The sequence below is a fragment of the Sycon ciliatum genome, chromosome 4 (assembly GCF_964019385.1).
Source record: "Sycon ciliatum chromosome 4, ocSycCili1.1, whole genome shotgun sequence".
In the NCBI taxonomy this organism is placed as follows: Eukaryota; Metazoa; Porifera; class Calcarea; order Leucosolenida; family Sycettidae; genus Sycon; species Sycon ciliatum.
In genome coordinates, this window is record NC_088646.1 from 40,314,200 (window position 1) to 40,328,095 (window position 13,896).

The following is a 13,896-nucleotide window of genomic DNA, read 5'->3' on the forward strand; positions in this document are numbered from 1 at the left end:
TGGTAACTGCTTCTCCAAATGTTTCCGCTTGTTGTCTACCAGACGAGGTATCTGATTTGGCGTGTCAGCGGTTGGCAGTTTAGCAGAACGATCCTTGCTGCCAACTTCAGTGTCTGACTCGTATTCATCGAGGACATCCAGGGTATCTGATGGACCACTTTCACGTGTCTCGGGTTGCGCCTCGGAGCTGCCATCTGGTGCGAGCAAACTGTCCGTATCCACGCCCGATGCTAGAGGCTCGGTGCATGGAGACCCTGCGTAAATCTCCTTCAGCATGTCATAATGCTCATGCACTATCTTGCCACTCCCACTGCGACTGCCACTGGCAACGGCGTGGCTGAAAGACTGCCGGATTTCTTTAATCTTCTCTTGGACACGACAGGATCCCTTCTTGATGAGGTCCGTGTCCTTCTTTATTTGCGCTTTGGCTTCGGCTATTACACTGGTCTCTGCGGGAAAATCAGGAAGGGTAGTGCATGAGATCGGACCGAGCAACTCTTCTTTGCTCCTATGAATTTTGGCAAGGTGCTTCCGAACAGTTTCATATTGCACTGGTTTGTCGCCGTTGAAATCAAGCTGCTTCAATTCCATGGTGCTCTTATATGCACGCAAACATCCGATGAGGTCTTCGACAAGGTCAGGAGACCAGCGAAAACCTTCCTCTTCCTCTTCGTAGCGCCATATGTATCGTCATAATCAGCCATGACTAGAGAAGTTCACTTGAAGGAAAACCGTAACCCGTTGAGGTGGTCCTACAGCCGTTGCATGTGATCTTCTGCCTCGTTGACATCAGTTATACCTCATCACAAAGTATGTCTTCCCCACCTATTTCCGTCTAGGGATATGGAGAAGCATATGGTAAGGGGTATATGGCTCATATATCACATAATATATGAAAGTCCATATTGGGAACTACTAGAAGAAGGCGCTAAATTCTTCCCGCCATATGCCTCATCACAAAGTATTTCTGCCCCTCATATTCCCGTCTATAAGTACATGATTGTACAATATGGTTTAAGGTGTACAATGTATAATTATGGCTCATACATGTATGAAAGTTCAAATTGGGGACGAGTTGAAGAAGGCGCTGAATTCTACCCGCCATAAACCTCATCACAAAGTGTCTTTGCCCCACATATTTCCATCGAGAAGTATATGGCTCATACATGAACATGAAAGTCCAAATTGGGAAGTACTAGAAGAGGGCGCTGAATTCTTCCTGCCATATACTTCACCACAATGTATCTCTGCCCCACATACAGTCAGACCTCGCATAACCGCACACATCCGTTTTCCACAAAAATATCCAGATAGGCGAGGGAACCGGATAATCGAACACACATATTGCATGTATTCATGGCATATGCTGTAAATCGGTAACCAACGATTTTCTTCCGGATGGCGAGGGATCCGGATAAAAGAGGACCGGATAAGCGAGGTCTGACTGTACCTGTATTTCCGCGTAGAAGTAAATATGTATAATGGTTCATACTGTACTCGTAAATGAAAGTCCAAATTGGGAAGTTGGGTTTCGTTGTGTTTAGTTGCGTCTTCTATCCCTTTATCACGATAATGTTCTCACAACAGCAATGTAAAAAGTGCTTCAGCCCCCGGATGAATGTCTAGTGCAGAAAACTACTCTGTTAAACTCATGTAAACTCGCGCAGGGCCGACGGCCAGCCTGACCGTGCACATGTAAACACCTTTGGCGGGCTGGCCCGCTCGCTCCAGCCCGAGTGTACTCACGACGGGCTGGCGTGTGCTCAGCGCATATAAACTCACTGCGGGCTGGCGACCAGCCCGGCCGTCCACCTGTGAACACCCTGGGCGGGCTGGCCCGCTCGCTCCAGCCCAGGCTGGAGTTGCACATATAATAGGCCCCTAAGCCTCTCAAACCCTGTATTCCACTAGGCTTGCTGGTGACAGGCCAAGGTTGTATTTACTTCGAAGGACATGAAAGATGTTGAACCAGATTGAAGCTCTTTACAGTACAAGCTAAGTGTTAGGCCATCTTCTGCCCAGCTGTTTCGCTGTTACTAGCAGTTCTATTGAAAAGAACTTTTAAAATGATTGCCTGGTGTATTTGAGACTATGTTCATGTTGTGTTTTGCTTTGGTAGAGCTGCCCAAAGAGTCGAGGCTACTCGTGGCGCTGCTCCAGCTGTGACTCAAGTGATTCTGTAAGTTGTAGCCATTATGCACACACACACACACACACACACACACACACACACACACACACACACACACACACACACACACACACACACACACACACCACCACCACCACCACACACACACACACACACACACACACACACACACACACACTTTGACCTTGACCTTGACCTTGACCTTGACCTTGATCTTGCCCATTGCGTACGCAATGATAGCGAATGTCGGAAAGTTCAAGTGAGAACACGAGCGCAGAACTTGGCATGTCGTTTCAGACACATACACACACACACACACACACACACACACACACACACACACACACTACTACTACTACTACTACTACTACTACTACTGAAATGTGTTTTTATTGAAAGCACAAAGCAATGAAGATGTGAATGCAAGGAGGGCAATGAATTCAAAAGGCGAACAGCAAAATTGTAACAAAATAGAAAGGTAACAAATATTAATGGCAACAGCAATGTTTATACATGAAAAAGGGGAAAGAAAAGGAAAGAAAAACATCCAAACCAGAATTGCTTGAACACCGCCAGAAATGAAACCGAGATTCATACAGAAGAAAAAACTTCAGGACACCGGAAAACAAACTTTAGATCACATTTTGACATTATGCGAGATGATGACAAAGAAAAACTATGCCCTAGAGAGCACACGGCAGTCATTCACAAAGCTCGCCGAGCGCTTAGAGCGATAGGAGGACCTAGAGCCACGTAAACAGGTGATACACCAGCGAAGTAGGCAGAATGACAAACGGCATCGCAAATGATTGACAACAACAGAATACACCAAATCAGCATTTTTCTCTAGAATACGGCTAACCAATGCCTTCAAAAACACGGAACACTCCTTCCCTATCATGCCGTTGGTCGCAAATACCAGAGGGGTGAATGTGCCCCGATCGATCTGATTCACTCGCTCTGCGTAATGCCGCTTTTTTTCCCGCTCATTGCGCTCCAATTGGCTCATGGCTTTTTCACGAGACAGCAAAGTGGCCCTGGGATGCGTTACCCGGATATCGAAGAAGGCCTCCTGCTGCCGCGTCCAAAAGCCACGAGCCCTGACGTCAAGCCGCGCTTCCTGGGATCGGTTAGATGTTGACCATGCCAATGTCTCACCACCAAATGGGAGAAGGTTGGGCTCGATTGCCACATCGGGACTTACACTTCTGAGTAGTTCAGCGATGAGATCACGTATCTCATTATGCCTTGCGGTGGGATAGCCACCACAAGGGCACACCATGGCATGGTCAGTCGACAAGTTAGCTCCGCATACACAGTTCGTTGGAAGACCATCAAGCGGTAGACCGTACCGAAGCGCCACAGCATCTCGAAAATCTGATTTGTTAAGTGTTGTGCCATGGGCGGACCTTGGTTCAACAGTCAGCCAGGAGGACACGCCCTTCTCACCAGCTATCTCCACCAAGAATCGCTGGTCTGGCGTCAGGTGATCATGTACTGTGGCCAGGATCTCTATGTCCCTAGCGTCTCTCTTCTTCTTGCCTTCTCTTAAACGCTGGCGAGTCTCCATCACAGCCTCGCTAACGCTAGCATCGCGTGACGGAATTTCCATTGAAGCTGATGGTGGCCGGTGCGGAAGCCATGATGAGGTTAGAGACTCATCAGCGGTTTCATTGTTGACTGTGTGACGCGTCGGACGCAGTGAGAGCCAAATCTCTGACGCATCACCTCCATCCAGAGAACGAACATCACCGCGCTCCCGGTCAGCAGAGACAATATCCACCGACCCAGAATTCAGCGGCATAGCTTCCACGTTGTTGATGTTAGTTACTGAGTTCCGCTCCACTGCCTCTTCGGACGATTCCTCATCCGCCAATTCGACCTCGGCCAACTCCTCAGCTGCATCCGGCCGGCTCGCAGCCGTTCGCGTGCTATCGGCAGCAAGCTGTGGCACGGCTGCCTCAATTATTGGGCGCACGGCTTCGGTACACTGCGAATACTCACCCTCACATAATGGTGCAACTGGGGGGATGCCTAGCCCGCCACGGCGGCATGGAAGTCCCATAAGCTGACGAAGGGGATCGTCACTGCTTAGAGACACACCAGCAATGGCAGGCAGCAGGGAATTATTTATTGCATCATCCAATCTAGTAAATAGGTCGGGAGAGCAATTTACGGCCCGAAGGCAATAACGCCAGCGCGAAATAATGCTGCGCACAAGCACAGTATATGCAGCATGTGGCTGAGTAGTGGCGAGTTCGGAAAGGTGCTCGACTTGGCGAACCCACTTATCAACCTTGCCGGATACAAATGTGTGCAGGAATCTCTCAGACCCAAGGGCGCCACCAAGATAAATGCAACCATCCGTAACAATTCTCACCCCAGTCCCAGCGAATAATTCCTGCGCTGCGTGCTCGAGAGATGGCTTCACGAGAAGAACTGTCTTCTCCGGATTGGGGTGGTACCCATAGTCGGGTCCCAGCTGCAATAACTTAGACCAGTAAAGGGATGCGGCTTGAAGGGTGCCAGCAGCGGAATCATCATCAGCGTACCACAGCTGGGTGGTGTTTGGACATTCGTGTGAAAGTTTGTTTATGAGAGGCATAACAGCAACAGCGTAAATGGCCATCGCAAGGGGGTCACCCTGGCACGTCCCCTCACGGGAAAGAAGTTCGCCCCCACCCGCCACGAAGAGGCGGCATGGCGCGCCATACGTGTTCTTGAACACCTGACCTAAAGCAGGACAGAGAGCGGGAACATTGTGCAGGGCAGCATTCCTATTTAGAGAATTGAATGCATTAGATGCATCTATTAGCAGCACGGCTTCGGTTTCAGGAAGACCAAAAACCCCTGCCATTGCCTGAACGGCAGCCTCGCAAGCAGCTGGCATGCCAACGCAAAGTTGGCGCGGGGCAGTCGCAGCTCTGACGTCGCTTTCGATCACCTTCATTATCGCTCGCCCTATAATCCTCCTAAACACCTCCCCAACAGCTATGGGTCTAACACCTGGGGATTTATCAAGGGGGATCAGGCGAGCGGCAGTGAATGCCTCCATGAAACTCGGCTCGATATTCGCAGTACACAATACGCGTGCCGAATCCGCCAATGCAGTGCAAAGTCGGTTGGAAGCTGGGCCGAAGCACGTTAGCATCCTGGTCCAGGCCTCCGAGTCTAGTCCGGACGGACCAGCGGCGCCCTTCATGGACCTGCTCACAAACTTGATGAGGCTTGGCGTGATGCGCTCGAAGAGTATTGGGTTCACCCGCTGTGAGTCGGTCGGCGCCACCAATGAGCCAGGAACCGCCGGTGAGGGAGACGGGTGCTTGTCATGCAGTACCTCACGCACAGTCTTGTCACCACCGGCCGAGTCCTCCATCCCCAGCACTGAGCCAGGTGAGTCATCACCTACCATCCTCGCTGCAGAGTGAACCTTCCCTGCGAATACTCGTCGACTGAAGGTTGTATCGTTCACTGTATCAGGCAGTTTCTGGCGACGCTTCCCAGCGGGTAGGTGCGCTTGAATACACCTGGCTTCGTCCAGGATGTCCTCAAGCCTGCCACATGACCACGATTTCATACGTCGCGTGATGTGGGTTGCATTCTCAGCAGCCCGGGACTCCGGGTGAGGTCGCTGTAATAGTAGCTGGCACGCAACCGTTACCGCTGTCCAAGAGATGGGACGAAGTGGCGAGTCAGCGGCAAACGCTGATATTAAGCGGGCCAATTCATTCACAAACGAAGACCCGGCTGAACCATACGGAATCATTACCAGATTCCTCTCCCACTGCACACATTCGTTGTATACGTCTTGGAAGCAAGCTTGTATGTCATCCGCCGAACTGTTCCATATGTTTTCGTCGAAACTATGCTGAGAATCGTCCAGACCGGCCAAGAGCAATGTTGTATCTCCTCCTGGCAATAATGACTGTTCAGGCGATGTCCCACTGATAAGAACGCTTGATTCAGCACTGGTGTTGGCCACATCAGACGACCGGGGCTCTCTCGTTGTCCCTGTTGCTGCGGTCGACAGTTCAGGGCAACTAGCTGGAGGGTCGGTGTTGCGTTGCGTACTGGAGCTAATTGGTGGAGCAATTGGCTGGCTGGCGGAAGTCATGCCACAGGTTGCGGCTGATAGATTCCTGCACCTCAACTTCGCCCTTGGCGCACAGTTCGTACATTTTCTACTGTTCTTGACACAAACACATGATTTGCATGTCCCAGAAGGACCGCATGTGCAACATTTAGCCATACTACTGTGGCATAAGGAAGCTGGAGGTGCAAATGCAGCGGGTGATAATGCAAAATTGCTAGAATCGGTAACAATTGCCAGTTGATAACTGATGTAGAAAAAACAACACCAGAGCAATGCAAAGGTGCGACGGGGAAACACTAAGCCAACGAGGTGAAGAAAACACGGCACTGGTGCTGCGCCCAAGGTGCATACCAAAATGAACTTACGGGAGAGGTTGTGAATGCAATAGAATGCTACCCAGACAGTGAGGATGTGAACACCCGAAAGAAAAAGGTTAGCCCAGCAGCGCATGCAGAGTGCCAGGCAAAAGGTGCTAACACTGCAGCAGTCCCTCAAACAGGTGGGAAACTTCAAATCAAAAGAGCTAACAGCAAGGAACACAACACAACCCAACAAAGCGAATAATAAAAAGCAACGTACCATGAACAGTCCTCCAGAATATTCACCAAGCTTCCTCATCAGCCAGAGCTCCTAAATCACCAACCGTCCTCCACCAGCGCAACTCGCAACTACCACTACTACTACTACTACTACTACTACTACTACTACTACTAGTCAAAATCTTTATTTGAAAGAACCCGAAGTTATAAATATGGAAAAGGAACAAAAACGAAAAAGAGATTCAAAGCAAAACAATGATGAAGGCAATTCAAAATCAATAATCAGAGAAGGTAGCGAGAAAACAAGAAAAGAACACAATTGTAACTCCAACTCCAAAGCACGAAACAGGCATTACACTGAAGAGGGCATTCGTACTACTACTACTACTACTACTACTACTACTACTACTACTACTGACCAAACCACTTTTACGGGCAAAAAATACCATGGTAAGCACACAAGTGATGGAAAAGAGTGAGTAAGAACGAAAGAGAGAAAGAAAGAGAGAATGCACTAGTATGTCAAGAGAAGTAATCAATTGTTAAGGTCTTTGAGCTATTGTTATATTGTCCAGATTGACGCATGGACACTGAATCTCAGCCGGCAGCCTGTCGACACTGCACCAACAACGACGAGCGGACGCGACGCTGGTAGGATGATCGGCAACCGCGAAAGCAGGTTATTGCCCACCGTACGAGGCAGAATGCCAGCCGAACACGCAATGCACTGACGATGCTTGAATACCGGATGTCTTTATTGCGCTCCGCGAGCCGACCGGCAAGTGTCGCCAGGAATCGTGAGCACTCCGGCCCCGCCATCCCATTCGTGGCGAACACAAGAGGGGTGAAAGAGCCTCTCTCGACTTCAGTGACCCTGGCACCGTACTGCTGCTTCTTTTGCCGTTCATGGGCCCTGAGTTGGTTAAGGACTTCTGGACCAGACAGCACAGACGCCTTAGGGTGGGTTACCCTAACATCAAAATAAGCGTCTTGCTGCCTTGTCCAGAAGCCCCGGGCACGAATGTCCAGCCGAGCCTCATCAGTCCGGTTAGCCGTCGCATAGGGCAGATCCTCGCCAGACAGCGGCCGGAGACGTGGCTCTGTCTCGACATCGCGAACAGCTTCGGAGAGCGTCTCCGCCAGGATGTCACGCACATTATCGTGCCGGGCAGATGGATACCCGCCGGCGGGGCAGGTTAGCAAATGGTCCATCGTGGAGGCATCACCACAGACACAAGTGGACGGTAGCCCAGGGAGCTGCAGACCATACCGTAGAGCAAGTGCATCACGGAAGTCACTGGCATTCAAGACGGTGCCGTGCGCCAGACGAGGCTCCGCCGTAAGCCAGGAAGACACACCGGCAGAGCCGGCAACGTCCATCAAAAGCTGCTGTGTGGCGGATAGATGATCCTGCAGACCGGCCAAAGATGCTTTGCCAGCCCGACGCCTTGATTGTACAGCAGCCCGCCGTGCGCCTTCCGCCTCCTGGAGCGCCTCCGCCATCTCCCGTAGTACTACTACTACTACTACTACTACTACTACTACTACTACTACTACTACTACTACTACTATTGACAGCTGCCAGAAATGGCCACGCCCCTCCCCGAAGGGAGGTACTATCAGAGAGGTTAGGGAAGAGGTAGGCAGTGCTTCAAATGGCGCTCCAGGTCCTGTCGCCTCCGAAACTGGCGTCGATTACAGACTCGGCAATGATGTTTAAGGTGCTGGCGATCAGTCACTGTAGGGCGATTCGGGCGGGGTCCACAGCAATGGCGCTTGAGGCCAGCAGTAGACTTAAAAGTACGCTGGCAGGCTGTACATACCGGGACCTCGGCAACAGGAGGAGCATCACTAGGCGGTCAGTCGCCACAGTTGTCACTCTCTTGGCACTTATGCACTGCAAGCCTACCCCTGCTCCCTTGCACACACACACACACACACACACACACACACACACACACCACACACCACACACACACACACACACACACACACACACACACACACCGCACCGCACCACACACACACACACACACACACACACACACACACACACACACACACACACACACACACACACACACACACACACACACCTGTACTTGCTCACTGCCAAAACTGGTCACGTGGGTCTCCGCCGGGAGAGGGGAGAGAGACTCAAAAGGAATCTTGGAAAGATGACTCAACTGGACATTGAACCGCCCAACGGCCGACACCCCCTAATATCCCCAAACTATGGGTGGACTTGAAAATGATTCCACTTACGGGCTCAGCACGCCTCAGTAAGTGGGCGAGGAAAAGGTACAGAAAAAAGGATTAACAGCATCAGGGTATCCGCCCCAGGATCCAACTGCAGTTACCCCTGCTCCCGGTGAAGGTAATACTTGCTACTAGTGTGGGTGGCTAAATCACAGTGGATCTGATATAAGTAAGCTTCACTAGCAAGAGTTCTCTAGCCAGAAGTAATATCAAGAGTCCATGACCCCCGAGTGTGCAACGCCATATAAATGTCTGTCACGACTCGTTTTCAACATTACGTCATTTTCATGTAGCTGCGCGTGCAGGCCGCGACATTCGCTACATGAAAATGACGTAATGTTGAAAACGAGTCGTGACAAGACCCTATCGCGCGTTGCACACTCTGGGGGTTATGGACTCTTGGCGCTATGTATACTTCTACTTCCTCCGGAAACAAAAACTTCGTGACTTTTTACATGCCTTTTCAAGGAGTTACTGTGCTCAACAGAAGTGTTCTTTTGGAAGAGAAACACTTCAACACATTCAATCGACATCTACAATATATCTACAGGATCGATTAGTGGGAGTAGAGTCTCAGTTTGGGTCGCCATCGCTCGACTCATCACGGCTGAAACCGTTCCAAGTGGCAGGTCGATAGACGCGATGTCGTATGTCGCAGAGAAGCTTCTCTGCGTTCCTGATCGTCTTTACTGTTACCTGAATGCCTTCTCCAACATCTCGGCGGAGACCACGGTAGCGCTGCAGCATTGGTACTCATTACCGCCTCCGCTCTCGCTCGAGGACAAACACAGGCAGAGCCAAATATTTCAAATTTTCCGAGGGATATCATAGTCGTACCAGCACTTCCCGACTGCCCCGATCAGATCTCGCCTGTTCTCCTTTGGGACCAAGGACACATCGTCGAGGCTGAGGTCTGGGCTCTGCAGTGGCTGAACGTTGACTTCTATTTTGAACTTGTTCATCTTGCTCTGCTGCGCGAAGGGACGATTGTCACATCTCTACATTTTATGGTTTTGACATTGTGCCGACCTGTTCGCATGCCGACAGCTATTTCGGGGATGGCGAAGATTTCTAAACCCTAGCTGCTATTGCTATTCATTTTCCACTCTTCTTGCTCCTCGGTGCCGTTGTCCTGCTCTGTCAAGCTCTGAACTAAAACATAGCAACGACGAGCAGTGAGCGCAGTTCTTTTCTTCCCATTGCGCCTGGTGGACGAAAATGAAAAACATGTTTTGCTTTGCTTTGTTTGCAACGTCGACACCCTTGCTCTGCGACGACTGTCGGCTCTCCAGAATATGAATTATGCTTTCCTACTATTCCGAAATGTCATGTCAGCTTTCCAGGCTGACATAATCAGAGAGAAAGAGCGAAATAACAGCAGCGAAAAGTAGTGAAAAAATCACGAAGTTTTTGTTTCCGGAGGAAGTAATTGAAAGTATGAACCCTGAAACCAACAAAGGTGGCAGGTACAACATCACATCTTCAAACAGCCGAGCCCGTTGGCAACAGACCCAACACTATCTGGCATAAGTGCATCCACCAACCGAACTAGCTGGCACACACACACCTCAGACCTGAGACATACATACATACATACATACATACACACACACACACCTTTGACCTTTGACCTTTGACGCCCATCGCCGGAGGCGATGATAGCAATGCTACGGCAGAAGCCATAGCAACTTGTGCTGGGATTACACCATTCAACAGCTTGCGAGGCTGAAGAATTGACCGTCACTATTCAGCCTGGTCTACACCATACAGCTATTTGGAGTGACATTTTCTGGCCAGTGAATCCCTTTTTTGGTCTTTTTCATTTTTTTTTTTTTTTCACACACACACACACACACACGACTGCGAATCCGGCAGAACATCCTTCGCTACTGCTTGAAGGCAACCCTGAAGAACGCGAGCAAAGACCTTGCTGACCGTATCCAGGAGGCTGATGCCATGCCAGTTATCACACACGCATGCACACACACACACACACACACACACACACACACACACCCTGAGTGTGGGGGGGGGGGGCTATATATGTCTATGATACACCCACATCTGATATACATGCTGGACTATAGTGCATTTGCCAATTCCTGGCCCATAGGTTTTTCATAGTCTCACTTCTTTCTTATTCAAGATGGTGAAGTCGACACATCATTGTGACAGACTGCATTGACACAATACAAGTGATAATTATTATTGTTGTCAATTATCGTGCAACACATGGTTCCGCTGCTGTTCCTCGGCTCGAGATCGCCCGCACGCGCGCTATACCGGGTGCCTCTCCAAGCTGCTCGATCCCGGCCCATCGTGGAGAGTTCGTCAAGATGGTACACATACATGACTTTGTAGTGTATCAGGGGGCCGGGATTGGTAAATGCACTGGAGATTACTCACATGCAGTCAGTTTAATTAACTATTCACAGCATGATTGTGTTTAACTGTGTGCTTTGTGATCATTGATCACTGCACCTGATTGTAGGGGAGGCTGCTCAGCAGCTCATCAACAGTCGTGTTTTCTGTGCATTTGACTTACGCCGTTTTTGTTTTCCTTTTCCATCATCTTTTTGTTTGCAGGATAGCAGTCAGGGTCGGCAGTCTGCTGAAGACTTGGTGGGCAACGAAGACGTCCTGGACAAAGCTGAAGCAACTGCTGATAAGATGGAGCAGCAGCAGCCGAAGATTACCCGGAGGCGTAGCTCTAAAGCCTCGCCGGGCCATTCCACCGTGACGTCACCACGCAAGAAAAGCACCGAGCCACGGGACAACGCCAAGGTAACCTCCAGTCCTGGGCACGTCCACGGTAGTACATCGAGCGTTCGTCTACACCCTGCTGCTGGTAGCAATGGTACCTCCACGGCTAGAGTGGACTTGTCGGAGCGTGTACGTCAGACCTCTATCACCCTTGTGACAGGCGACTTAGCCAATGCCGTCGGCTCGCTAGTGTGTGGCCGTCTTTCTCCGCCTGGTCCTTGTAGCAAGCCTAACGATGTGCATGTAGCAACGCAGGCGCCCAGCACTGCACCAGTGCCTGCTCCGAACGGCACTGCGTAATGTGCTGTTGTAGGATTATGATGACGACGACGACGACGACGATGTGCTGCTCATGTTCTGTAAGCAAGTGTGACGATGTGGTTTGCCACACATGTGCAATGCTGCCCACCGACACCACAACATACACTTCCGGGCACCTGCCTGAGGAGGTAGCCAGGTGTGGCTGCTGCTTCTTCTTCTGGATCGTCTGCCTGGCCTATTCACATGTTCCAAGTGTTGGTTACTGCATCCATTACCATGGTTACCTCTGCCAGTGTGGCCGTCACTATGGTTACTTTTGCCACTGTGGCCGTCACTATGGTTACCTCTGGTCCCTACGCGGTCCCTACAGCCGTCACTATGGTTACCTCGTTACTTGCACAGCTGTGTTGGCATAGAGCTGGACGCTGCCAGTTTTCTTCTTGTGCTTGTTGCATGCTGCGGCACTCTACCAGTGCATATTGTGTACAGTGCTAGCAGAACAAGTTGTTGTTGTGAAGAGGCAACCAGCAACCTTGCGCCGCTCACTGTGCTATGGATTCAGGCTTACTGATACGCTTATTTCAGGTGATCATCGGCTTCTGCCTGGCTAACACCTACAGCTGATGTTGGTAGGATTGTGTGTATGTGCGCGTGCGTGTGTGTGTGTGTGTGTGTGTGTGTGTGTGTGTGTGTGCGTACATGTGAGTATAGGTGTGTGTGTGTGTTTGCGCGCGCGCGCGCGCGCGCGTGTGTGTGGTACATGATGTGAGTGAGTGTGCAGGGTACATGGTGCATGTGTGTGTACGTCTCTCTGTCTTGTTCCCCTTTACTCCTGTATTAAGTTTCCGTGATCTTAGTCGTTACAAATGCTCCAATTCCAACTGCTGGCTGATTGTGTTGATGTTGTGCCCATGTGCTGCCAGACACTACCTTAGTTACCACTAACTTCAAATTTTAATCCCAAAATATACCATCAATATTCAAGTGCCCAAGACCTATTGTGCCGCATCTCTATTAGCTCCTTTATCCGTTCCGCGAAATAATCGCATCAGGCTGTCTTGTGTTCCTTGCCCGTAGCCTTGTCTGTCTACCAATCCCGTGCGATAATGCAGGGACGGAATACAGTCTGCATTCTACTGCTTCAGCCCTGCTGCTGCTGTTGCTGCAGTGGTGTGTAGCTGCTTTAGGCTGCCTTGTTTTGAATATGCATGTAGGCAAAATGTGCCATTATTAGCAATATTCCCCTCCTGTTTAGGCTTCATTGTTTTCCCATGCCCCCCCCCCCCCCCGTGGCGCGTATTGATTTTTCGTTGTGCTCAATCTGCAGTGCTTTGTTTGTGGTACCTTAGCATGGCGTGATCCGTTCGTGTCAATTCCCTTACTCCATGCGGTCGATTGCACATCATAGCTTGTGTGACTGGCTTCTGCTTCTGCTGCTGCTACCAACTACTACTAGTAGTACTGTCATCGTCTAGTGCTTCACTCAATGACGTTCTGAGTAATCTGAAGGTCCATATCCATGCATGCCCAGTGCTGCAGGACCAACAAGTCCAGACTGGTGTTTCTTGTGTGCATGTGCACGTACGTGCAGGGGGGGGGGGGGGGGGGGGGGGTGTTTCGAGTTACTGTGAAACCGGAAAGTCTAACGAGTTACAAACGTTTGAAGGACCAATTTTTTCGTTATTATTTTGAAGAAACGTTATCGCGAACCCGGTTTGAGATGTCTGTGTAAAGATGCGCATACGGATGGATGACCAGGTACTAGGTACTAGGTAGCCATCGTTATCATGGTTATGCCAAAATTACAAAAGACGTTTAAAAAACGTTTT

The 13,896-nt window shown here is 50.2% G+C and overlaps 1 protein-coding gene across 1 annotated transcript in view; it reads left to right on the top strand.

Annotated features, from left to right (window-relative positions):
* The window catches only part of LOC135816160 (PHD finger protein 14-like), a 55,344-nt gene extending 41,724 nt beyond the window's left edge, over window positions 1-13,620 (top strand). The window contains exons 25-26 of the mRNA XM_065329553.1: window positions 2,120-2,179; window positions 11,630-13,620. Coding sequence (XP_065185625.1) covers window positions 2,120-2,179; window positions 11,630-12,106 — 537 coding nt within the window. The 3' untranslated portion in view covers window positions 12,107-13,620. The remainder of the gene's footprint in view (window positions 1-2,119; window positions 2,180-11,629) is intronic.
* Window positions 13,621-13,896: the final 276 nt, after the last annotated feature.